Raw genomic sequence first — 23,647 nt, forward strand, 5'->3', positions numbered from 1 at the left:
TTTTCTTGATATTCCAGGTAATTTATTGGACTCGGGAGGGGCTCCATTAGTAGAATTGGCTCGCTGTGGTCGGGCCGGGCCTTTGGCAATAAGAGGGGGCTCATCGACGGAATTGCGATTCTTTTTGGGGGAAGTGGATTGGGCGGGTGAAATGTATGAATGTGGTGAGGTGGAAGAACCTGCTCGTTGCAACGCCGGCGCTGGTCGTGGGGATGGGAGGTTTGCCTCTTGCCAACTCCGTTTGGACATTTTCAGTGGGATGCGTTCGAACGTGAGGATAGACCGGGAAAAGGGGATGATTAGGTGCGTAATGGGAGGCCGTTGAGTCTCGTAGGTAGAAAATATATGGGCAGCATTTCGTAGCGGTTGTTTTGTAAGCGCAAGCAGAGAATGAGAACTTTCGAATCAGAGGCCCATGCCGATGGGCGGAGGTGATTCCCTCGACGTTTGCTTCAGACAACGGCTACCAGCCCCCACACTTCTCCTCGAAACCTCCCATTTACCCCCACGATTTCGGAGCCAGAGCCTCTCGGCCATCCCTCCCGTGGCAACTTCAAATGTTGTCACCCCAGAAAGCCATCGCTAGCAATGATTCATGAACTGGCGTTTAAGGAAGATTGTGTTTCTAGTTGGAGGAAAAGACCGGGCACATCTCTGAGTTCAACCGATGAGACGATAGGTCTATTCTGCAAGGGGGGGTTCGACGCAGCTTAGTTCTCATTCTTCTATCCTCGGGGCCTCATTGTCTTATAATCCGCATCTATTGAGAGGAAGTGAGCCTCGCCGAAAGAATGTCCTTTCTAAATCTTCACAAAGGGATCATCAAAGTACCACACTGGATCTCCGTCCGGATCGACCTCAGTCTGGGTGAATCCATTGCCCATGAACGCGAATCTGTTTTCTGAACAGTAGGTAATGTTGTAATCCTCCCACCGAACATTCTTCATCATCTCAAAGAAATGCAATCGACTGCCAGGATAGATGGCTGTGACTGGCCCATGGGTTTTGCCATTTTTGAACCATGACCGGCAAGCTGATGACCAAACCAGTCTCTTCATTAATTCATGTGTGTGGTTGTACAGGTCGTGGATGGCCTCCTTCTTCGGTTCAATGGCTTTGATTCGTTCGGTCTGAATCTTTTGGATCACCTGAAACACATAACGGGTATACCACTCCAAGATGGGCAGAATACTAGAATGCGAAGCCGGTCCATTCGGTCCTATCAACAAAAAGAGGTTGGGAAAGTTCTCCGCCGTGATGCCTAGATATCCTATAGGGAAGTCACCGAATTGTTCATGAATCTCAGCGTTGTTCCGGCCAAAGACTTTGAAGTGCGGGGTGAAAGAGGTATCGAAGCCGGTTGCGCAGACGACAACGTCAACTTGGTGCTCTTCTCCGGATTCGTCCACAATTCCTCTTTCCGTGAGTCGTACAGCCGATTGTGGGATGACCTGAACATTCTCGGCTCTTAGAGATTGGAGATACCCAGAACCAGGTGTCATTCGTCGACATCCAAGGGCAAAAGGAGGTATCATGTGTTTGGTGAGGGTCTCGTCATGGCCAAGTTGTTCGGCCATGATTTCTGTCACAAGATCTCGAGAAGCTTTCTGATCTTTGGCTTTTAAGTGCATCTGAAGATGGTGAGGAAAGCGCCAAGGTCAGTATACAAGCACCAGACAACTTACCAGGGTAAATCGCTTGTTTAGCTCGCCCTCGATATCACGGCAATATTGTGCGTGTTTCTCGGGACTTTTACTCCATTCCTCTTTCTGCTCTTCCGAGTCTATGGCAGTCAGGAGAGGGCCCGAGGTTCACGAGGTTTATCATACAGGTGAAGTTGGTTCCTCCGGGGCCCGCATATTTTGCTCCAAAACCAGTCGTTATCCAGACTGGAGACCTCAGGAAAGCACATAGCTTTTTCACGGCTGCTCATGAGATTAGCCGTAGAATAAGAATTGTTTGCATCGACGGCCTGGCGGACGTCCACTCACTCGGTTGTATTGATGGAATAATCTGCACTGCTGAAGAACCCCCGCCAATAACGGCTACAGTTTTCCCCGTCAGATCATAGTTGCCATCCCATTTTGCAGAATGCATCAGTTTCCCCTTGAATAGGTCTAAACCTGGAATGTTGGGCCATTTCCACGTACTGCGAAAACGGGATCGTCAGCGACTTCCGGGCCTGGAGTAGGATTTTCGGTATCTGACTCACTTCAATACTCCGGAGCCATTAATGAGAATGTTGCAAGTATCCTCAAAAGATGAGCCATCGGGTCGAACGATGCGTAGCCTCCACAACCCGACTTCTTCGTCCCAAGTTGCAGATTCCACTGTTGTCTTGAACTGGACATATTTCTCGAGGTCATATCGAACGGCAACGTCTTTGAGATACTGCCAAATCTCTTCCGATCCAGAATAATATCGCGACCAGCTCGGGTTCTTGGCCCAGGTGAATTGACTGTACCAACAAACCATCATTATGTCATCCATATATGAATTCTCTCGATGAGATGTCTTTGAGAATAACTTACTATGAATGCGAAGGTATATCGCAAGTACATCCAGGATACCGATTTTCCAGCCAGGTCCCGCCAACATCATCATTCTTCTCGTATATTTGCAGTTCCACGTCTTTCAATGCTCGTTCCGCTTTGTACGCAAATTGGATACCTGTGGCACCGGCGCCCACACAGATCACTCGAATCCTGCGACTTGCATAGAGCAGTTGCTCCGTAACCCGGTAGCCATCAAAGTCTCTTCCATTGTACCAATTGTTTTCATGAGGAGCGTCCGATGGAACAGAAACGTCTTCGTCTGGAGCGGCAGATATGAGAACTACCTTGGCATTCGACATTTTGAAGAGAGATGAGGCCGGCCTAGAGAGCGAGCCACGATGAAGCTCTGAAATAATCCAGAAACACAAATACGAGATCTCTAATCCATGAGAATCTTGAATCGAATAATCCAAAGCCTTGAATTGAAGGGAAAACCGGGGATCGCCCGAGAACTGCTGACAGAAATATGGCAATATACGCGAACCCCGCATGCGTACAGAGAACTCCGATTGATAAACTCAACCTTGTCCGAGGCTCACGAGGCTCGTATTTTGGAGTTGGCTGTGCGATGTGTTTCCTTACCACGAGAGAATCCGGGATGTTTTTCAGATTCATGAGACCGATTGTACAAGGCCATAATGGTGGTTAGGATCAATCTGCGGCGATCGCCCGGAAGCAAAAAGATTTCGTTTTTCTGGTCCATTGGTCTCCCGATGGGAAAAGGCTCCTGGTAGCCTGTAGGACTAAATAGTTCGACTCTTCCCGAGCCCATTTCCACAATGAGTATTGGGATCAGGAGACCCTGAAACACATTTCAGAGAAGATGAGTATGCGCTTTTCGGTTCTGGTGGTGGTTGTCTGAAATACGGAGTCGGTGATTGGCTCCGAGAAAGAGCTTGGCATTTCGGCAACTTCGAAGCATCGCAAGTTCATGATTAACATTGGGATTCCTTTGATCAACAGCTCACACGACAAATACTCACTTCCAATCTACTGTTTGAAGATGGCAGCAGCCTCGAGAACAGCCATGCTTCGGCAGACACAGCTTCTTTCTTCTAACAGACTCTTCTCACCCTCCACCCAACTGCCTCGTCTCCTCCGACCTTCTCCGTCCATACCATCACGGCAACCGCTGGCACCAAAATGGCCAGCAGGCTCCCGATTTGCACCATTCTCGACGACCTCGCAGAGAATGATTCTTCCGCCAGGCCCCCAGGTCATTGAAGGAGGAGTTAACCAGCCTGCACCCTTCCCGAAGAACGACCCTCTCCATGGAAGCTATCACTGGACGTTCGAACGAGTCTTGTCCGTCGGACTGGTGCCATTGACAATCACACCATTTGCTACTGGGTCTTTGAGCCCTGCTCTAGATGCTGCTCTAATCTTTACTCTTATAGTACACTCTCATTTGGGTTTCCAGTAGGTTGAGCTCGAGAGATATCAAAACCGTGAAGCTGATGGAATTCAGATCAGTCATCATTGATTATATCCCCATCAAGAGATATCCCACAGCGCGAAAGCTCTTCATGTGGGCCCTGAACCTGGGCACTATTGCTGTTGCGGTCGGCTTTTATGAATTTGAGACAAATGATGTGGGGGTCACCGAGGCCATGAAGAGATTATGGAAGGCGTGAGAAGCATTGAGGCATCGGCTAGGCAAGATTTTTGTGAACTCTAGTTCGATGAATGGATAGAGTGCTTGCCTAAGCCAATTACCGGAAGAAAAGGTCTGCAGACCTACCAATATGTATATGACGCATTGGGAAACAGGTTCGACATTTGATACCAGAAGCATAGCCTGCCTTTGAATATTTTTTTTCTTTTACTTCCTCCCTCCCCCACCCGGCGGAGCCTCTAATCCGACATGTATGATTTCTTGCCCACACACACCCATCAAACGCCGCTAATGCTGAATAACCAGAAGGTCGCAGGTTTCGGGCCCGATCACTCATCCTCCAGCAGATCTTCGTCGCCCATAGTGTCCTCATCGTCGGATTTAGCCACGGCCCTCTCGATGAGTTTCAGTGTGGTCCTCAGAGGTAGCCCTACCACATTGTCGAAGCTGCCTTCTATCTTTTCGACCAAAATTGCTCCAGTGCCTTGAATGCCATAGCCGCCCGCTTTATCTGCACCCTCCCTGGTCCGGACATACGCCAGCAGTAACTCGTCTGTGATTTCTGGATCGAATTTGACGGTAGTTTCCTCAGTTGCAGTCTCCAGTGCATATCCAGGATCTCTCGCGCTTTCAAGGGGCATTATGACTGCCACTGCCGTGTATACCTTGTGCAAGCTGGTGTCTCGCAATGTCTTGAGCATGGTGATATGGTGCACCTCGCTCCTAGGCTTCTCCAAAATCTCGCCCAGACTGCTCACAACGATGGTGTCTGCGGCGATTATCAACGCCGGTTCACCCTTCTCTTCATTGTTCACTTCTTGCTTATAGACGTCCAGCGCCTTTTGCGTGGCAGTCGCGAGAACATATTCAAAAGGAGAGTGCAATTTGGGCAGATTCTCTTCGAAATTGGATGGAAGTATTTCAATGTTCGTAAGGCCTATTTGCGCAAGTAGTTGTTTTCGTCTGGGCGACTGTGAAGCAAGAATGACTCTTTTCCCACGCAAATAGGTCAATGCGGGCAATTCGAGAGGCGGAGGCGGTCGAAGTCGGCGGGGTGGTACTCCTAGCTGAGGTTCTTTAGGAAGCACAGACAGAGCCTCATATGAGGGTGGAGCATCTTTTGGTATCTCAGTCTGTTGATGGCCTGCCATTGTACTTTGGAATTCAGGAGTATAACAGTCTGATTGCGGCGCGGAGAGATGTGTTGCGTGTCTGTCTGTCGGAGAAGTGGGCGGTGGCAGAAAAAAAAAAGTTCGGGCGGCGTGGAGGGTGAAAGCAAAAGGTCCACAACCCTGCACATTGAAGACTTGAGTCATAGCATTTTCAACGTCCTTCTCGAGCTCTTAAGGAGTCGGAGCTGATTTTTGCTTAACGGTCGACTATAGCGAATCAATCATGGCGACCACGCTGCATTTACGATCAGAATGCAAGCCTCTGGAGCATAGATCTGCCCGTATGTCTGAGCGCTGCCAGTCACCAGAGCTTTTCCTAATATTGACTCAGAGCAGTAACTCCTACGACTACCAAGGCTCTTCTAGACGCAGGATACAAAGTAAATGTTGAGAAAAGTCCAGAAAGAATATTTGACGATTCCGAGTTCGAAGCTGCAGGAGCTACCCTGGTTCCTGAAGGGTCGTGGGTAGATGCTCCGGCGGATCACATTATTATCGGCCTCAAGGAGCTCCCTGAGGATAGCTGTATGTTGTTACCAACAATGTTAATTGAAAAAATTGATTTCCTAATGAGAACAGTCGCCCTCAAGCATACCCACGTCCAATTTGCGCACTGCTACAAGGGGCAAGGAGGCTGGCAAGATGTCCTCTCTCGTTTTCCTCAAGGCGGTGGTACCCTCCTCGATCTAGAGTTCCTTACCGACGATACTGGCCGCCGCGTTGCAGCTTTTGGATATCATGCGGGCTATGCCGGTGCTGCTTTGGCTATCGAGGCTTGGGCGCACCAACTCAAGAACCCATCGGCTAAAAGCATGCCTGCGGTTTCAAGCTATGCCAATCAGGATCTCTTGCTGGACGACGTTCGGTCCCAGATGGCAGAAGGTGAAAAGATCGCAGGTCACACACCCCGAGTACTGGTCATTGGCGCCCTGGGCCGTTGTGGTAGAGGTGCAGTCGACCTGTGCAAGCAGGCAGGTATCCCAGACGAGCAAATCCTCAAATGGGATATGGCGGAGACAGCCAAAGGCGGACCGTTCGGTGAGATCGTCGAGTCCGACATCTTTGTGAACTGCATTTATCTCTCTGACCCGATTCCTCCCTTCATCAACAAAGAATCGCTCTCCTCGGAGAAGCGTAGGCTCTCGGTTGTATGCGATGTCTCATGCGACACGACGAACCCGCATAACCCTATTCCCATATACACAGAAAACAGCACATTCTCCAACCCGACTCTACCGGTGCCAGGCTATGACAATCCACCTCTGTGCGTGATCTCGATAGATCATCTGCCTAGTTTGCTCCCCCGAGAGGCCAGCGAGGCGTTTAGTCATGCTCTCTTGCCCAGTCTCCTATCGCTGAAGGACCGCAAGACGACGAGAGTATGGCAGCAAGCCGAGGAGCTCTTTAACAGCAAAGTCGCGACTCTACCGGAGGCCTTGAGAGGCGCGTGGCAGAGGGTAACTGGGTCGGCATGAAAATAAAGGAAAGATATTGATGCCGAAAAGTGTTCTGAATGGATTTGATACGATAGGTATAAAAATTAATCCATCTTGTCGGTCTCTCGCCGTGCTATGAAGTGTCATTTATTCGTACACGCAGATGAGCATCTGGCTCTCGAATTTTGTCCCTGTGTCTCCTTCGCTATGCTCTAGGGATATTTTTCTCTAGCATTCCCGTTCTCTACTTCCTTGCCAGAGGATTAGTCATCCTCGATCCTTATGTGATCAGTCGTGCATTATATCCATTTTGCCAACATCTCCAATTTTTCACGTCGAACCTGTGGACGTTTGCGCCTCTTGTGATTCTCCCGTTCCATCATCAAAATACTCAGTGATTTCCCATTCCACCGTCGTTGAACCATCTGCACTGACTCCTACACCCTTTCTGATATTATGAGTCCGGCTGAGACGGCTGCCATCGAGCATTTCCTCGAACCAGGACAGTGTTCCAGTTATTCCACGGCGTCCCGTTCTCGCCAGAGCCTGCTGTCCCGCTGGAGCTTGGACTGATCCTTGTTCGGTAGACAGCACATCTTGTGGCTCAGCATCTTCGGGGAGCAAGTCCAAGTCTTGGAGAGCACGGATATCTTCACTCAAGAGGCTTCCCAATGTAATATTCATGTACTCTGCCTCGGAGGGAGGTTGCTCGGTCCAGAATGAAAGATGTGTTCCGCAGTAACCGCAAAATATGCGCCGACAGTGCGGAATGTGTCTCGGGGTGAAGATGCGTCGGATGGAAGAGTGCGTCTCATCAGGAAAGAATGCTCTGGTAGATGACGAGTACCAGGCCAGAGGAACTCGCAGCCATGCTGTTAACGGAGTGGCTTGACTTCGTCCTGAGAGCGAAGTTAGTCTTCACGAGGTAAACACGCCACGCAAAGGTGAGAAGACGTACTGCTTTCGCTGCTATCGTCAAAGTAAACTTGCGCCCGCTCTGTAGCATCTTGCGGGACGATGATGGAATAGTGATTGCGTCCGCAATTGCAAGCACCGTGGAGGGGTCTTAGTCTGCTCATCATGTAATGTGTCTGTGAAGGCTACTTCGTAGAAGTCAAGGCCTTTTCTAGAGCACCGCGAATATCAAAGTATAGAGTAAGTTCTCTGATATTGGTAGGGGAATATTAGATCCGGTGTAGTCCTGATGGGAGACTTTGTCAGTGGGTGGGGACAAAGTTTCTAGAAGGCCGGGGTTAAGGGCCTGCGCGTCTCGGTTAAATCCGCATGCAGCAAACGCTAATTGGAAAGCTAGCGACATTCAGGTTTCTATCGCATACCAGCCTTTCTTCAACAAAGCACCACTTCCCTTCTTTGTAGATATTGGCCGGAACATACGCTCGTTCATAACATTACCAGCTGCAGAGCCACCGAACCCCTTCAATTGTACTAGGTTTGATCAGCCCCAGAGATTCGATGAAATACGTCTCGCTTCAAGCCACGTTGAGATCTTCTTGCGGCTGTTCTGTAAGAAAAAGTTCAGCCTTGTCTACTTTCTCAGATTTACCGCGCAGTCCCCCAACATTTTAATCGAACTACTAGTCAACATGTCGAAAGAGGAAGAAGCATCCGAATCAAATCCCTCAACAAGGGAGTCATCAGAAGCCTCGGAAGCTCAACCGACTACCGGACCATCCAAATCATCCAAAAAGCCCACAAAGGTCGCCAAACCCCGTCTTACACTATTTCAAAAGAATTTCAACCACAAGGATGCCGAGAACAAGCGACGGAGCGCAATCCGGGAACGCTTCTCGGAGCTGTCGCACATGGTCCCTGGAGCGTTGGGCCATGAGAGAAGTGAGCAAGTGATGTTAGGCAAGACAGCAGGGTTTCTGAAGGAGATGCTGATGGAGCAACGCCGACTTGAGGCTATGGCCGATGACCGGGGCATCCAGCTGGATGAGGCGGGGAGGTTGCGGGACGATGATTTTGGCGGCCCACTATGGCGGCCAAAGAACATGGACCAGTACGAAGCTAGTAAGAAAAAGAAATGTGCTCCTGCTGGTCCAAACGCAAATCAAGGAGGAAAAGGCAATGAATGATGAGGTTTGCAAGTTCATTTGATGGCTGGAAGAAGACAAACGATGTGATAATGAAGCCCATTGCATATTTTCTCCGTCAAATTGTCTATGAAAATGGAATGAACACGGGTTGAAAGCGAAAAGCAGAAAAATGTTTACTCGTTGAACAGCGAGGTGAGCACAGGAATGGTCATATCTATGAGAATGATCCAAGAGGAGACGGGACCTGTCTGCTGCACTGCACCTCTCTTTCCTTGACCGGAAGATTTCGAGCAGTGATCCTGCTCACCTTTTACTACCCACAGCAACACAACCATCAAGTTGTATTCACCTACTCTGTTGTTGCCTAGCCCAACCATTTGCCGCACCCTCAACACGACTGCCTCCTGAGCTGATGCGCTCTCGGCCCCGTTTGAGCAATGTCCTTTCGGAGATGGGATCTGAGATTCAAGAAGACTGACAATCAACCCGATCAACACTGCGCGAAGCCTCCTGGTCTTCGTGTACGACGAGCACCCTCACACCAGTGTCCCATTTCTCAATCTTCTCCTCCCTCTGTGTCAGCCAGGCGTGACGCTCCCGTCCTTGGTTCAAGGGTCATTTATCGCACACCTTCATCAACCGAGGTTGAGCATCCTTCATCTTTTGGCGCAGATCGTGGAACTAGAGAGAATACTCAAATGGGCAGTGCTTCAAGACATCTGTTATTCAAGAAGTCGCCAGAGGAGGGAAGTGCACCGCCAAAGGCTGGAATGGCTATCCCATCATCGCTTGAGAGTTCGTCACCTCAAAAGCTCATAGTGAGTAGCCTATTACCGACGCTTTCAATTCTGTTAACTCCAATTCCAGGAACAGCGGCTCTCCTCTTCGACTCATGTTCGCCTCCCTGTCCCTTCGCAAGGAACTAATCCTCCGCCTCGTCCAAGCCCGTCTGACAAACCACTCCCGAGTCTACCAATAGCCACAGTCAAGTTCAAGTCTCCGGTCCGTAAGTCCCTCACCGATTGCACAGCACTTCCGCTGCGACGGTCTATATCACCCGTTGGCGGTGGAGCGCCGCCACAAGAAGATTGGCCAACAATGCAGCCGTCAAACCTCGATACCGCAACTACGTCCAAACCAGGCCAGTCCGCAGTTAAGCCAAGTTTGGGTGAGAGTTTTATTGAGGGAATGCATGGAATGAATTTGGAAGATATGAAAGACGAGAATGCTCAACCCGATGCAAGAGTCCGCTTCGAAAGCCCAGGAGGTGATTCGAATATCGACGGGGGATTCCACTTACACCCTAGGAGTGATGCAAACCCATTCGACATGACTGCTAGTGACTCGAATCGTCCTCTTTCATCAAGTCAGCTTCCGAAGCCTAGAGACTCCGTGCTTGAGTCGCTCTCACGTCATATCAACAGCCCTTCTGTTCGACAGACTAAAACTTCCGCTTTGCGACTCCGACGTTCGATTGGAAAGAGAACATGGGGATCTAGTGAGAAGAGTCATGACAGACATGGTAGTCTTCTTTCCATTCGCGAGAGAGCTCAGTCTCCTTCGATCCCGAGAGCCAAGCAAGCATCTGCTGGAGGACCAATCCGTTCGGCATCGCGTGGCCGTCACGGAGTCACCGGTCGAGGTACACCATACACTATCCCACGCCGACCAAATTCCAGGCCAAGCAAGACAACCCGAGAAAAAGAAGGAGAGCCTAGCTTGGGACCAAAGGTTCTTCTGACGTCAGAGAGCACTTCCGAGTCGATCGAAAACAATGATACTGCCTCAGATCTACATTCAACCTTTGCGAGACAGACTCGTCACAAGAGCTCCACCCTTGTGCCAATTCGTACCAATGGTCAATCAGCCGACGTTGACTATCAAGAGGGGTCTCCAGGGAATTGCATTGCATCGACATTCAATGAAGACATGAGTTTCAAACCAAAAGAGCTTGAGAATCCAAGCGATTTCGACGAAACGTACCTTCATCACCAAATTGATCAACCTCAGGAAACCAACGCAACGGATGGTCTACCTCAAACTGAAACCGGGATACTTAGCGGGAGAGAAGCCTTATCTAACCCTGCCCTTCGTGATGATGATTCGATGGTTGACAGTGACGTTTCTGAACATACCGTTCACGGCTACGACTCTTTTGGTGGCTTTCGAGTTAAACGCGTCCGCAACGCGCCGAAGGGAGGACCAACTCTCCGCATCACAGATTCAGCAAGTCGAATACTTCTGGGGGATGGAAACGAAGACGGTGGTTCAGGGATGAGAAAAACCAATCCCGACACCGCACACAAGACAAGTGCACTGGATATTCGCAAGCCGGCGGCTAGCAATGACCAAGGTCGGCGCCCCAGCGGATTCTTGACACGGCCCCTGTCATTTGCTAGAAGCATCACGGATCGATCTCTGACTCGGGTCAAGAATCCGGAAGACGATGAAACCGGGAATCTGATCCAGAGCAGTGGCTCTGCAGAAACAGTCCATCGTGCCGAATTTCCCGGAAGTGATGTCGATTCCGACGAGAAGTCATCTTGTCAGGGACAGAATGATGTGGGCATTGCAGAAGCAGTCTCCCAAGAGTCATCTGAGTTCGTACATATGTCAAATTCGACTCATCGTGACTGGCCCTGCAAAGACTTTGCGGGTTTAAGACTCGGGTCAGAACCGACTCCTCCCATTTCAAAGGATACCACTCCTTCAGGCCTACAAGATGCAGAGCCGGTTAACCGACCACCAAGCGGAACGTCAAACAATTCAAGACATTCTACAGTTGCCCTTCGTGCAGCACCAAGCCGGGAGATTTCACCGTTCTTGTTTCGGGACCTCGAACACGAACAGTACAAGCAAGGGAAACAGCTCAATGATGTCGTCCAAAATCCCGAGGACCCAAGACTAGTTACAATGACACAATCAAAGTCAGTCTTCCCACCTCGAACATCGTCACGAAAGCTGAGGCCGCCGCCAATCACCGTGTCTCCTCCTGATCAAATCCCATATGCCGACAGCTTGTCAAGACAAGCTATTAAGGCGTACAGCGTACATCCGGACATGATCCAAAAGCCCGGAAACGTAGCAGCGTTTTCTCGGAGCATCTCCCCCAATACCAGTTCTTCCCAGGCGCCGAAATACTCCAACAAACTTTCGTACAGTCCATCATCATCCGGGAAGAAAGTCATCTCTAATCTTCGCGGCCTTTTTCATAAGCATTCGACAGAATCAACGCCGAACGCAAGCAGAATTCCGTCTAAGAAAGACGTGCCTGGCAAGCTGAATCTTCCGGGTTCTGTGCGACGCAAGCCCATGCCAGGCAACAAGATCACCAATCCACCGCTATTGAACGCTCAGGGAAATGTGGGCACCGATACCAATCGAGCACTAATTAATGCAAACGAGGAACCGTGCACCGTCATTCGCAATCCCTTCATCAGTCCAATGACTCCATTTACTGCAACTGTCAGCCCGTCTCCAAACCCCACTTCACAAGGGACCGCCAAATCCACATCTTCGCCCGTCCCATCTCGACCTTCCACTCCATCCGGCACCCCCACCCTTTCGACCGCGACCAGTTTAACGCACGTCATCCTCGATCTCGCGCGTGCCGAGCCCAACATACAACACAAAACTAATTTAATCGACCTGTCAAAATCTATGGTCGAAGTGGTCATCACAGCGAGGGATGCAGAGAAAGCAGCGGAGAAAGCCAAAATGGAGGCAGCACGAGCAGAAGTATGTTGGCTGAAGGTCCAGAAGGAGGTTGGAGTTGTCGAGGGAGTTGTTAGAGATATTCTAGGCTCGGCTGCAGGGGGTGAGAAGAGGCAGGATTGAGACAAACTGAAGCAATGTCAGTGACTGCTGGTTGTTGGGCCAAGCGGACAAGATGCGACATGGAAGGAAGCGGCTTCGTCAATCGATGGATCAACTACCGGTTTCAATCGATATTGGGAGATTCATGTCCTTCCCCTGAGACTGGAGACGTTCGAAAGCGAATCCTTTTGGCAGAGGCGAACTGCTCAGCAGATCTACCCTTTTTTTGGCTCTTGTCCCAGAGTGTGGTCTGTTGGTGTTAGGAAACTGAAATGAGAATTTGGGAAACGGACATCATGTGGTTTTGAGTTCCGGAACTAAGTGTCAGTGTATAATACGGTCCAAGCAGAGGCTGCAAAGGTCAACATCATGTCGCCAAAGAGTGCGCAAGTGGCTTAAATGAGAACCTGTAAATGTCAATAGCTTCCTTTCATTAGCCAACTCGGGCAAAGCGAAAGCTCTTCTCCCGAAAGCGTAAAAAGAGTGCTGTGATTTCGCCAAGCTCCAACACCTTTGGTATTTTCAAGATACTAGTAGATAAGTCGTCCGCATGTTCGATATCCGGTGAGGGCCCCTCTGGTGGTTGGTTCTCATCATTCTCATGTTCTTGGTTCCCTTTTGGAGACGCTCAACTATGGTCGGTGCGAGCTCGCTTTGGGGAGGGAGTCTTAGGGTGTTCATCATTAGAAGCAACGCATTTTGGTAACCTAACTGGAAATGCTGGATTGGAGGGACCGAAGCACTAGGTTTTGGGACTAGAAGGTTCTCCGGTGTTGTGTTCAGGCGATTGTGTCTTTGCAGCATTTGCTGCGCCTGGAGGGGAAGTCCCTTTATGAATTTTCTTGGTGGCAACCTTCCGCTGGCGCTTGGGGGGCAGTTCATCAACATCTTCCTCTGAATCTATGTCTTCTTCCGACGTTTCAATGTGATATTCATCGTCTTCACCATGAGATGGGATTTTCTTTGCAGACCTTGATTCTTTTGGAGTCGCGTCCTTCTTCTTGAATGTGTTCTTTTGTGGTCGTGTCTGCGATGGTTTATCTTCATCTTCACCTTCATCTTCTTCCTGCTGATAGTCATCGTCTCTCCCTTGTTGGTGTCCTCTTCTTTTTGGGAAACTTCCTAGCTGGCGGCTTTGTTTGTTTTCTCGCCAGTGTAAGTCGAGCTTGTAACGACGAGCTGACTCTAGGTAAAGGGATGCCTGCGTCTTCGTTTGTTTCTTCGTCGTCTTCCATTTGGATCCTTACCCTCTTGTTTTTTTACAGGTTGCTTTCTTTTGAGTGATGAAGATTTGCTTGGAGATCGACGAGCTTTGGGTGCTGGTGGTTCTTCATCCCCATGTTCATCAATTGAAGGCAACTGTGGATTTGCTGGAGGGCCTTGCTGTTGGGTTTGTCTTCTATAAGAAGATGGCCTGGCTCCCCGTCGTGGGACTGGAGCGGGACGAGCCATATAATTCTAGAATCACGAATCAAGTTGATTTCCTAGACCTCTAGTTAAAAAGGAGAAGGAAGAGTGGAAGCAAAAGAAAAGGGGAGAGAGAGATTGCCGTTGGGGAGTTTATGCATGCAGAACATAGGAATTGCTTGAGCATGGGGGGAATCAAACAAACCCAGGTGCGGCCGAATGGCCGTTTTCATCTGAATGAATGGGCTGAAGACTGCTAATTGTCGTTGATCATTATCACTATGGATTTTCCTCTTTCAGCTCATGCACGAGCAAAGGCTCGCGGGAATATCCTAGCCGAGGTGGGTACACAAACTCTTCTTAGACAAAGACTTGTCTTCACATTTGAGATGAAAAAAAGGCATTCCTAGAGCTTGGACTCTGTTTTGTCACCCCTGGTCACAATTAGCGGTTGCCTTGTCCGAAATGTTGGCTTCTATTCTGGACGTGCCCTCACAGATGTGCGATGCATTCAATTTCAACCTGTTCTGTGTTAGTGTATGTACTGCTCTGCAGAGAATCCGATTGAAGCATACATCAGTCTTGAATGGCAATTCCTTGACACAAACGCAGGTTCTTGCTGGCTTCGGATCTGGAATAGTCTTGAGGACTTGTTTCAAGTGAGTGTGTGGTATGTGGCTGGGTAAAGCGATTACGCACAGGCCTCGTTCATGGCGGCGTAGTCTTCCATGTTCGTCAGGTAAATGTTCATCTTCGCTTTCAGTCAGATATGTTGGAGGATCTACAAGGAGTAAGACATTTCCTACTTTGACGATATTTTGAAGACTGCTGCCGGCTTCTTCCAATACAACTTTGATGTTTTCCAATGCTTGTTTCTGCAACAGATCAGTTGCAAGAGCCGGATATGGGGATGTGGTCGTTTCACACACCGTTCTATCTGCCACGGTCCCCTCAACTATCTGCATGGTAGAGGGAACAATGCCAATATTGCCGCTCACATAGACAGTGCCGTTGTGTACGATTGCCTGAGAGAACAAAGGAGATTTGAGCCCCTTTTCGGAGGTGATCTGCTGTTTGGGTGTCATTATAAGAGGGCAGGTGTTTATCCAAGGAGGCAAGTATATGATAATGCGGAAATTGAAGTAATGGGCACCGTGAACACTGAGAGAATGAAGGTGAGTTTATTAATTGAAGTCGTCTCACGCCCTGTAACAAATCGGACAAGGCCGCCCATGCGCTTTGCCTGCGGGTGGACATCTTCGACGATGTCACGTGGCTGATATTGCATCTCGCATCTCATCCAAAAACCTCCATCAAATCTTCCAATACATCAAATATCTGATTACGGATTATTCCATCTCTGTCATCGCCGTCATCGTTCGAAAGAACCTTCACCACCACCCACACTTACATCCATTCGTCCCTATCTCGTTCCAGCTCGTCAAGAAACTCTTCTGTTCTCCTTCGACCAGCCCTTCAATTCTCTTCCGCGCGGTCTCTTGGTCTCATCCCTTCGCTCTTCAAGTCGTTTCGATCCTCCGTTAGTCTTACCCACTTACATTCTTTCCTAATTGCCGTCAATATGTCTATGAAACCGACCGTTCATATCGTTGATTGCGCAATTCAATTCGGATATATTTTCCTGTGTTGTTGGGCTCTCATATCTTCGGTCTGTTGTGACTCCACGAGAATTGGGTCAAGAGCATTCCAGGGAACTGGTGGTGGCCATGGCTAACCTCCGTTCCGTCCTTCTTCTGGAACTAGGATTGGTGGTTGTCCATAGGTCCGATCATCCCAGGCTAGATAATATCGCCAGAATGGTTCACCTGGTCTGAGTTCCCGGAAACCTGCATGACGGCCCGGAAAGCCGTCGTCCGGTAGGATTATAACTCCTGCTCGACTCACCAATTCTGGAAACCGCTTTGAGGAGTCTGCCTTCCACAATCCACATGGATTGGTACTTCTTCATTGTCCCTGCCGCTACTGCGATCGTTGCTTGTCGGGAGTGTATTGTTCCGATGAACTTTTTGTCTTCTGCCTCACTCTTTTGAGAATGCCACGCAACACCTTATTGGCATGATCTATTTTTTTGCAAAAGTCATATCCCGGTTTGGAACGGTTGACGATGAAGCAGCAAGAAATATCAATCCAAGGCCAGAACCTTTCCAAGCATCAAACAATCTCGTGTACGCAAGATTGTGGTATCGATCTCTCCAGCGGAGTTCGATTGGGTATTTTTGCATTCTGTAAGGGAGTTGTAGATTTTAGCATAGATATTTTGGATGACCTCTCTCGAACAGGCTTCATGCAGCAGGCTTGAAATGGAGGAGAGATGAAGGAGTGGATTCCGAGGTCACCATTATTTGGTGAGAGTTTGATCTAGATGCGTAGGACCTGCGTGCACACATCTTTCTTCTTCGAAATCTTCTTGAGCTGCATGATGTTGTAAGCCCTCACCAGGATCCCATATTTCTATCAGCTACTGCTTCTTTCGGCAGGCTGTCGAAGGGTCTCCGGGGAGGTGTAATGGGATGTTGGACAATGGCCAGAACCTCGTCATTGGAAAAGGGGTTATCTTCCCTATTCAGGATATCGGGGTAGGTATTACGAACCCATCTTTGTGGAAATTCACACATCTAACCATGTGTGGTGACAATGCGAGTCGCTGGCCCAGTGAAGGCGAATACTCACGTGGACTGTATCACTCCAAGGTCGAATCTGATGTTGATATAAGCATGGGCCAAATCAGCCTCAATCATCCGATACTGGGGCGAAAGTGGATCGTTTCCTTAGAGCGAGGCCGTATTTCATAAGCAAGACCGGTACAGGAAGCATGGTTGCTGCGATAGCTCCAAGTATGGACATTGCGGGTCCGACTCCAAGCTGATGAGACATTGGTCGTGCTGCGAGAGGCAAACCGGCGGCCATGATACTGCGGAGGAAAGTATTGGCTGCTGTGGCGCTGGCGGCATAAAGACCGTAAACGTCAACAAGGTAATTGATACCTATTATCAAGGTCAGTCCGAAAGACACGAAAACAGCAGAGGGTCCGCGTACATTGCTGAAATATCGTATTGAAGCCCGCACCAATGAATACCGCGGCAAGTGATGGAAGTACCCAGGAGTCTTTTGGATCACTAGTCCATCCAAACCAAAATAAGCCTGCTACCATGAGAACAGCACCGATGGCGAGAGGAGGCAGCCTTGCTTCAGGAACAGGTCTTCCATTTGCAGCGCGACATTTTCGAATATATCGTGGCTGGTTTCCAAGATTGATGACAAGAGCACATAACACTCCAACAAATAATCCAAGGAATGGAACGGAGGCTACGACCGGAGAGTAGCCTCTTTGTTCTTCAAATACAATGGGAAAGACTTCCAGCGTGAGATAAAGTATTGCATAGACAAAAGATGCGTAGAATGCTATGCAAGTGACCATGGGCTCGGTGAACAACATCATCAAAGGTCGCGAAAGTTGCTTGGTGATGATTGATTTGAGATCGAGTTTGAGTCTTTCGTGAGGATGGTAGAGCCTTTGATTCCCGGTTTCCTTCCGCAGTCTTTGGGCCTTCCACTTCAGCAGCACGGGAGGATACATCTCTGGCATGCAGAAATATGTTAGTCCCACCACTGCAAAACTGGTGATTGCTGTCATGTACTCTGTCCATCGCCATCCAAGATGAGGGTTGGTGAGAATGGCTGCTCCTGTCGTTGGTCCAATAGTCGGGCCTCCGACGACACAGACGGCGTATAATGTAACAGCGGTTCCTCGAGCTTCTCGTGACCAGATATTTCCTAGAGCAGCATTCACATTACTGACGGCAGCAGAGCCAAAGAGACCACCGAAAAAACGATTGATGAAGATCGACTGGGCGTTTTGACTAGTTGCTGTTCCAATGGAGAAAAGTCCTAGACATGTCATGGGCGGCAGCATTGATACGCGCCGGCCCCATATCTCTGAAATAGGAGCCCATAATAGAGGACCAAATGCAAACCCAATACTGCATAATCAGTCAGGTATACCTTCCTTGAAGATCGCTCTGTCAACAGGGGGGCACTTTGATCTCTTACATGTAAAGAGAAACATTGAGGACCACCACATTCTGGCTAACACCGACGTATTCTGCTATCGTTCCATTTGCCGGGGAGATAATGCTCGAGGCCAGACTGGCGGCAAACGCCAACAAGCTCAGTTGAAAGGTGATCCATGATTTGAAATGTGTAGACCAGTTCTGAGGATTTTCCGGGTCATTTTTGCCCTCCCATTCTACTATGATTTCGTCCTCGTCGTCTCTGTCTTGAATTTTCACTGCCAATCCCTCTTCCTGCCGTCGGGGCAGGCCGGGTTCCGTTTCTTGCGTCTCCCGGCGAAACTTTGAGGGAATGAGGAACATATCGACGTGGACCCCTCCCGCAAACGCTAGAGGTCGAAGGCATGGTGAAACGTGGGGATGTAACGTTTATATGAAGAGCTCGTACAGAGTCAGGCAAGTAGTATGATCGTACAGACTGTGTACCCCTTGCAGCATAGCCTGTCGGAGAGTAGCCGATTGAAATCAAAGTCATGGTGTCATAGTGCCGGTTTAACCGTAGCTCTCTGTAGTTAGAATTTGGTACGCAAGCGAATAAAACGGTCGACTGTCTACTTCCGCCGTCAAGCAGCGATATCGGAGGGGACAAACGTCGAGACTGGTTCAGAGTGTTTGTATTTGTGATGCAATTGTTGGCTCCTGACGACATCAGTGAGACCGTAGCAATTCGAAGGGGGAAAAGAATATGTGTTTCAGTGGAAAAGAAAACCCAAAGTTCTTTCATGCCTAAGATGTGGTTGCAAGTCGTCTCACCAATGCTCGATTTGGAGTCACTCATCCTGACCACCCACCTTCTGATCCAATAGGTCGGCAGTTGGCAATTCCCATTTCTCAGAACAAAATGATGCCCTGATCATCAACAAGCAACCGCGGAAGGCGGCTGATCCGGTTTAGGGCTGATGGGTCTATCACCCGCAGACATCGACCTGCATTGGTTGGTTCTTTCATTCTTCGGGCAAAACCGCCTGCCCATCGTGTATTTCCCCAGAGGTCCAGAGCGTCATGTGGACATAACTGACCGTACATCATCAAGATGAGGACAACTCAATCCATAAATGCACAAGATAGGTGAAATAGAGGGAGTTTAACCCGAACATTTGTGAATCCATGACACAGAGACATCACAAGGCTTCCACGTTCTTTTCGCGAGCAGTCCTCGACAAATACGTATTCGGCGTTCAAGACCCCCACTCTCATATTGCAACATTGGATAAGCAAGATCTTTCTCACTATCTTTCCTACTCTCTTTTCACTGCACAGCCTCGCGTTCATTTCAGCCCTATCATGTTTCCCTCTTCCTCAATATTCAAGGTATGTTATGTTTATTTTCACAATCGGCCGTGTCTCAATGGGTAAGCCATCTCTCCGACCTAGAAAGTATCGCTTGATAGAGTGTGTGAGTGTAAGCATATGAATGCGCGAACGGATTTGGGTGAATGCGATCAATGTCCTTGACGATATGCGTAATGAATCCCTACCATTTGTGGAGCGCTTCTTAGTTGGCCACCCAAGACGGCGCTTGACTTCTGATTACATGAGGTAGAGCACGAAGAATATAGTCACAATGAGAGACAAGAAGAGAAGAAAGAGCGAGAAGGTTGGAAGGTATTTTATAGAATATGTAGAATATATGGAACACGAAGGTCTACGTTATGTTCCAAGTATGTCCAACGTCTGATTCCAAGTTCTGCCATAGGGCATGCTCTTCCTTCTGATCTGAACATTTCTATCCGACCGTCTCGACTTCAACACTCATAACCTCAGGCTCCTTCAACCGATAATTCGTCGCCGTGTTCCAATCCCTCCACTCCCCGGCATTGACAGGCTCATACAATTTGACCTCCCCCTCTGTCAAAGTGATCGGATCAATCATGGTCTCTGGATCCGGATGGACGAAGAACGGAATACTATACCTCGCGGGCAACACATCGCCTTGGAACTTATCGGGCGGCGGGCTGACGACACGGTGTCGAGTCGACTTGACGCGCCCATTGGTATAGCGTTGCAGGAGGTCGGCGATGTTAATGAGCACTGTCCCTGCGATCGGAGGGGCGGTCACGAATTTGTTCTCGTGGCTCGGATCGACTTCCAACCCGCCGATCGAGTCTTGGAAGAGCAGTGTACAGAGACCGAAATCTGTGTGTGGCATGATACGTGCGTGGCCCTGTTTCTCGATCACGCTGCGGTCGAGTGGTGGGTAGTGGATGAGCCGCAGCTGTGGGTCGGCGTGTTGGGTGATGCCCTCGAAGAAGTCGTCGCCCAGCTGCATGACCATGGCAAGACACTTGAGCACGTTCATCGCCAGATTCAGACATTGCCCGTAGAAGCTGTCCAGGGTTGACTTGAAGCCTGGGAGTTCGGATTCATCGGGGCACAGTTTGTTACTGAAGCGTCGATGCTCGTAGCATTCCTTGTGGTCGTTGATGCCTTCAGCGCCGTCGGCCGTGTAGCCTTGGTTCACGTGTGCTTCGGTAAGTTTATAGTTGAGTTTCGTGGTGAGAGGAAGTTCAAAAAAGGTTTTCGCCTGTGCCAAAGATGGGTGATGTGAGCATAACGCAAATGATACCCTTTCTCTTTTCGAATGTTGGCCAAATAAGCGGGGAAAAAAATTAAAGGGGCTTAATAGATGGGGCTAAGGCTCTGAGAAAAAGGGGGTGCTCGGGTCGGGGCAGCCTTCGGGGTAGACTTACTAATGCAAAGATCTCATCGACTCTTGACTGCGGAATACCATGGTCCTTTAGATAAATGAATCCAACCGTTGAGAACGCATCGTAGACTTGTCTCGCCACCTCCTTTTGCTCTGCTGGGTTGCCGGTGAGAAATTTCTCAAACGATACCACGGGGATCGAGATTGCCATGATGGTGTGTGGTGACTGATGGCGAGAATTGCCGTTGGAAAACCTTGATCGGGCCCTACAGGATGTGATTCTTGATGTACGAGGCAGTAGTAATTGCCAGGTGTGGAATTATCACCGTGATGCTCTTCCCCCCAGCCCAAAGATAAGAGTTCCGAGGGAGGGTTGGACTCGATCAGGGAGATACGCGCAGCAAGAATGGTATCGTGAGCCCAAACACCCATAGACCAAAGCCCAGAAATCGAGAGTAGATATGTGAATTCAGTCGAGAAACCCAGGAGACATTATCTAGATCCTCCCTGTGTCTCCTTAAGCCGGTTGGTCCCAAAAAAGACCCTTCCATCAACCCTCCCCAATTCATGGCCAAGCCCCTCGTACGCGGGGTTGTGAGGGAAGGTGGGGGGAATTGAAGGGAGAAAAGTTGCGCGAAGACGTGTCCGTTATTGGGCAATCAAATGGCTGATGACAGGGGGTGAAAAATGGGGGGAAGACTATCAAACGGAACTGAGAAAGTGATCGGACTTGTCCGGTTCAACGAGCAGCACAACCATAACCACAACCACAACAGCATGGATTGAGGACAACGGGGTCTTCCTCGTATAATATCGAGTCAAATATAAGAGCAAATAGGATGCAGGAAACAAGAAAGAAGGATCATTTGAGCTTTATGCTCCAGCTTGGAGAAGAGATACTGTCTCCAACATCAGGTCCTCAATCTTCCAAAGGCAATGGGAAATATGGACCTGCAAAGATCACTATGCATCGATTGCATGTCGATCAACGATATGGTAGTCCACCGTGGGACAGTCCCAAGGTGCGCACTCAAATGAAAAGGTCAAATGGAAGCAAGGTGCCTACGCAGATAATCCATTTCATATGAGTGTTAGTTGTGTGGGTGTGAACTATGCGAAAGAATATGCTGCGGCTGTTTGTGTTCCATCTGGACACGGCAGCTACCGGGGACTAGCAACAGCTCGGATGTGATTGGCCCCCAGAAATTCCTATCTAGGCGTGCGGGGAAGTGACCGTCACCATGTCTGCTTCATTGGCCTTCTGGATGGCTTCCAGGCTGCTCCAGGCTGTTGCCCCTTTCCTTACAGATGAGTGTTCTACAACTTGCCGGTCAACGGCCGCCTTCATCTACTTACTCTCCTTTGTCCTCTTCCATCTCCCCCTTCGTCTACAAAGCCAGGCTTCGATTTAGTTGAACGCCGTCGGCATTCTATCTCCATAGCCATCGCAGCACATCACTACTCCTCAATATCATGGCTGCCGCTCAAGTCTGCCCTGTTGTGGGCACGACCAATACTGTCCTCCCGCCCAAACACCCCGACTTTGACATGAACCAGCCTGGTCTCGTCTGCCCCGTCACCAAGGCGACCACCGATCATCATCACCACCTTTCCAAGCATCCCGGAATCTTTGGCTCTTCTGTCGACGACCTCGCCAACGCTGAGTCGTGTCCTGCCCTCTCCAAGATCGTCAGCCGCCCCGAGCAGCAGGCCATGGATGAGGCAATTTGCCCTGTGGTCGGCACCGTCTCCAGCGTCCTCCCTCCCAATCATCCCTCTACCGATGATGCGAAGGACGGGGATGTTTGCCCCGTGACCAATGCCACTCTGGGCCATCATAAGGGCAAGGTACATCAACACCCCAATGTCGCCAATGCGGCCAAGGGCGCAGTTTGCCCCGTCGTCGGTGCAGCTGGAAAGGCATGATTGGAAGACTGAACAACGGATGCTGTGTAATTTTAGGACTTGACAGACTGGCGATTATGGCATAGTCATTCATCCAACGGTGGGCTTGACGTCTGGAGGCTAGTTTCGTGTTGAGTTCTCAGGCGTTTTGGATATATCTTAACTAAATCTAAGCCTGTCGATGACGGATCCATGTATTAGCAAATTCATCATTCATTTTCCTGGCCCATAGGAGGATGGAGGAGGATGGCCGAAGGGTGGGGGGGGTCGCTTGCAGAGACGCGTTTGGCCAAATGCGGGCCAGCTTTCACGACGGACCGTATGCTCTCGTTTCTTGATCATGAGCTTTGAATAGTCATTCTACGATTCTCTTTGGAAGTGCCCATCTTCTCCTGTGAATGCATTCACTGTAGCAGAGGATACTACCGAAGCATCGGTCTCGGTGTCCGGCGAAACTATTTTCCGCCATCTGCTCCAACGGTTGATGATATAAGAAAATCGTCAGTCGGGTTGTCGAGCCCCCAACTTTGAGGGCCGCAGATCATGTGGCGTCGTCAGCCACTTCCCACGAGGGCAACGCTTTGTGCTGGTTTCCTGTTGATCTGCATGGGAAGCTTCAAGCTAAGGACGCACGAGTGTAGAAATCCAATCCGCTACCTGCCTTTATAAGGATCTTTTCTCTCCACTTTCAAGGTTCAAGGGCAACATTCCTCCACTTACAACGCTCTGCCAATGCGGAGATCAGAGTCTGTTCAAGAGGATGAACAGTCCACTCGTCGTATCGCGATTTGATAAGGACAGTCACCGAAGCAGATGTCCGATGTTACCCTTCATGGATATGGTCTCGTGCCGATAAGAAAGGCAAGAAAGGCCCAGGCTATTGCGGTATTGCCGTCAGTTAGATATGCGCAACAAGCCAGGTGCTATGCTCGTCCTTTTACCC

The 23,647-nt window shown here is 49.5% G+C and overlaps 12 protein-coding genes across 12 annotated transcripts; 5 read left to right on the forward strand and 7 right to left on the reverse strand.

Moving 5' to 3' along the window:
- Positions 1–800: 800 nt before the first annotated feature.
- Z518_02239 (uncharacterized protein) lies at positions 801–2,854 on the reverse strand (the record flags this gene model as incomplete). The annotated part of the gene is made up of 6 exons (XM_013419268.1): positions 801–1,631; positions 1,686–1,783; positions 1,830–1,925; positions 1,992–2,149; positions 2,213–2,458; positions 2,532–2,854. The coding sequence occupies 6 exons, from the start codon at positions 2,852–2,854 to the stop codon at positions 801–803; spliced, it is 1,752 nt and encodes a 583-aa protein (XP_013274722.1).
- A 704-nt stretch (positions 2,855–3,558) lies between these two features.
- Z518_02240 (uncharacterized protein) lies at positions 3,559–4,189 on the forward strand (the record flags this gene model as incomplete). The annotated part of the gene is made up of 2 exons (XM_013419269.1): positions 3,559–3,974; positions 4,024–4,189. 2 exons carry the CDS (start codon positions 3,559–3,561, stop codon positions 4,187–4,189), a joined length of 582 nt encoding a protein of 193 aa, XP_013274723.1.
- A 310-nt stretch (positions 4,190–4,499) lies between these two features.
- Positions 4,500–5,321, reverse strand: Z518_02241 (septum formation protein Maf; the record flags this gene model as incomplete). The annotated part of the gene is made up of 1 exon (XM_013419270.1): positions 4,500–5,321. One exon carries the CDS (start codon positions 5,319–5,321, stop codon positions 4,500–4,502), a length of 822 nt encoding a protein of 273 aa, XP_013274724.1.
- A 244-nt stretch (positions 5,322–5,565) lies between these two features.
- Z518_02242 (uncharacterized protein) lies at positions 5,566–6,817 on the forward strand (the record flags this gene model as incomplete). The annotated part of the gene is made up of 3 exons (XM_013419271.1): positions 5,566–5,623; positions 5,679–5,867; positions 5,922–6,817. 3 exons carry the CDS (start codon positions 5,566–5,568, stop codon positions 6,815–6,817), a joined length of 1,143 nt encoding a protein of 380 aa, XP_013274725.1.
- A 291-nt stretch (positions 6,818–7,108) lies between these two features.
- Z518_02243 (uncharacterized protein) lies at positions 7,109–7,857 on the reverse strand (the record flags this gene model as incomplete). The annotated part of the gene is made up of 2 exons (XM_013419272.1): positions 7,109–7,677; positions 7,737–7,857. The coding sequence occupies 2 exons, from the start codon at positions 7,855–7,857 to the stop codon at positions 7,109–7,111; spliced, it is 690 nt and encodes a 229-aa protein (XP_013274726.1).
- A 525-nt stretch (positions 7,858–8,382) lies between these two features.
- Positions 8,383–8,877, forward strand: Z518_02244 (uncharacterized protein; the record flags this gene model as incomplete). The annotated part of the gene is made up of 1 exon (XM_013419273.1): positions 8,383–8,877. One exon carries the CDS (start codon positions 8,383–8,385, stop codon positions 8,875–8,877), a length of 495 nt encoding a protein of 164 aa, XP_013274727.1.
- Positions 8,878–9,275: 398 nt separating this feature from the next.
- Z518_02245 (uncharacterized protein) lies at positions 9,276–12,675 on the forward strand (the record flags this gene model as incomplete). The annotated part of the gene is made up of 2 exons (XM_013419274.1): positions 9,276–9,656; positions 9,706–12,675. The coding sequence occupies 2 exons, from the start codon at positions 9,276–9,278 to the stop codon at positions 12,673–12,675; spliced, it is 3,351 nt and encodes a 1,116-aa protein (XP_013274728.1).
- Positions 12,676–13,396: 721 nt separating this feature from the next.
- On the reverse strand, positions 13,397–14,106 carry Z518_02246 (uncharacterized protein; the record flags this gene model as incomplete). The annotated part of the gene is made up of 2 exons (XM_013419275.1): positions 13,397–13,839; positions 13,902–14,106. The coding sequence occupies 2 exons, from the start codon at positions 14,104–14,106 to the stop codon at positions 13,397–13,399; spliced, it is 648 nt and encodes a 215-aa protein (XP_013274729.1).
- Positions 14,107–14,489: 383 nt separating this feature from the next.
- On the reverse strand, positions 14,490–15,146 carry Z518_02247 (uncharacterized protein; the record flags this gene model as incomplete). Its single annotated transcript, XM_013419276.1, has 5 exons — positions 14,490–14,588; positions 14,637–14,710; positions 14,761–14,812; positions 14,868–14,936; positions 14,991–15,146. The coding sequence occupies 5 exons, from the start codon at positions 15,144–15,146 to the stop codon at positions 14,490–14,492; spliced, it is 450 nt and encodes a 149-aa protein (XP_013274730.1).
- Positions 15,147–16,812: 1,666 nt separating this feature from the next.
- Positions 16,813–18,455, reverse strand: Z518_02248 (uncharacterized protein; the record flags this gene model as incomplete). The annotated part of the gene is made up of 3 exons (XM_013419277.1): positions 16,813–17,066; positions 17,119–18,062; positions 18,133–18,455. 3 exons carry the CDS (start codon positions 18,453–18,455, stop codon positions 16,813–16,815), a joined length of 1,521 nt encoding a protein of 506 aa, XP_013274731.1.
- Positions 18,456–19,878: 1,423 nt separating this feature from the next.
- Positions 19,879–21,010, reverse strand: Z518_02249 (uncharacterized protein; the record flags this gene model as incomplete). Its single annotated transcript, XM_013419278.1, has 2 exons — positions 19,879–20,676; positions 20,843–21,010. The coding sequence occupies 2 exons, from the start codon at positions 21,008–21,010 to the stop codon at positions 19,879–19,881; spliced, it is 966 nt and encodes a 321-aa protein (XP_013274732.1).
- Positions 21,011–22,272: 1,262 nt separating this feature from the next.
- Z518_02250 (uncharacterized protein) lies at positions 22,273–22,725 on the forward strand (the record flags this gene model as incomplete). Its single annotated transcript, XM_013419279.1, has 1 exon — positions 22,273–22,725. One exon carries the CDS (start codon positions 22,273–22,275, stop codon positions 22,723–22,725), a length of 453 nt encoding a protein of 150 aa, XP_013274733.1.
- Between the last annotated feature and the right edge of the window lie 922 nt (positions 22,726–23,647).

This window comes from Rhinocladiella mackenziei (genome assembly GCF_000835555.1).
Source record: "Rhinocladiella mackenziei CBS 650.93 unplaced genomic scaffold supercont1.2, whole genome shotgun sequence".
NCBI lineage: Eukaryota > Fungi > Ascomycota > Eurotiomycetes > Chaetothyriales > Herpotrichiellaceae > Rhinocladiella > Rhinocladiella mackenziei.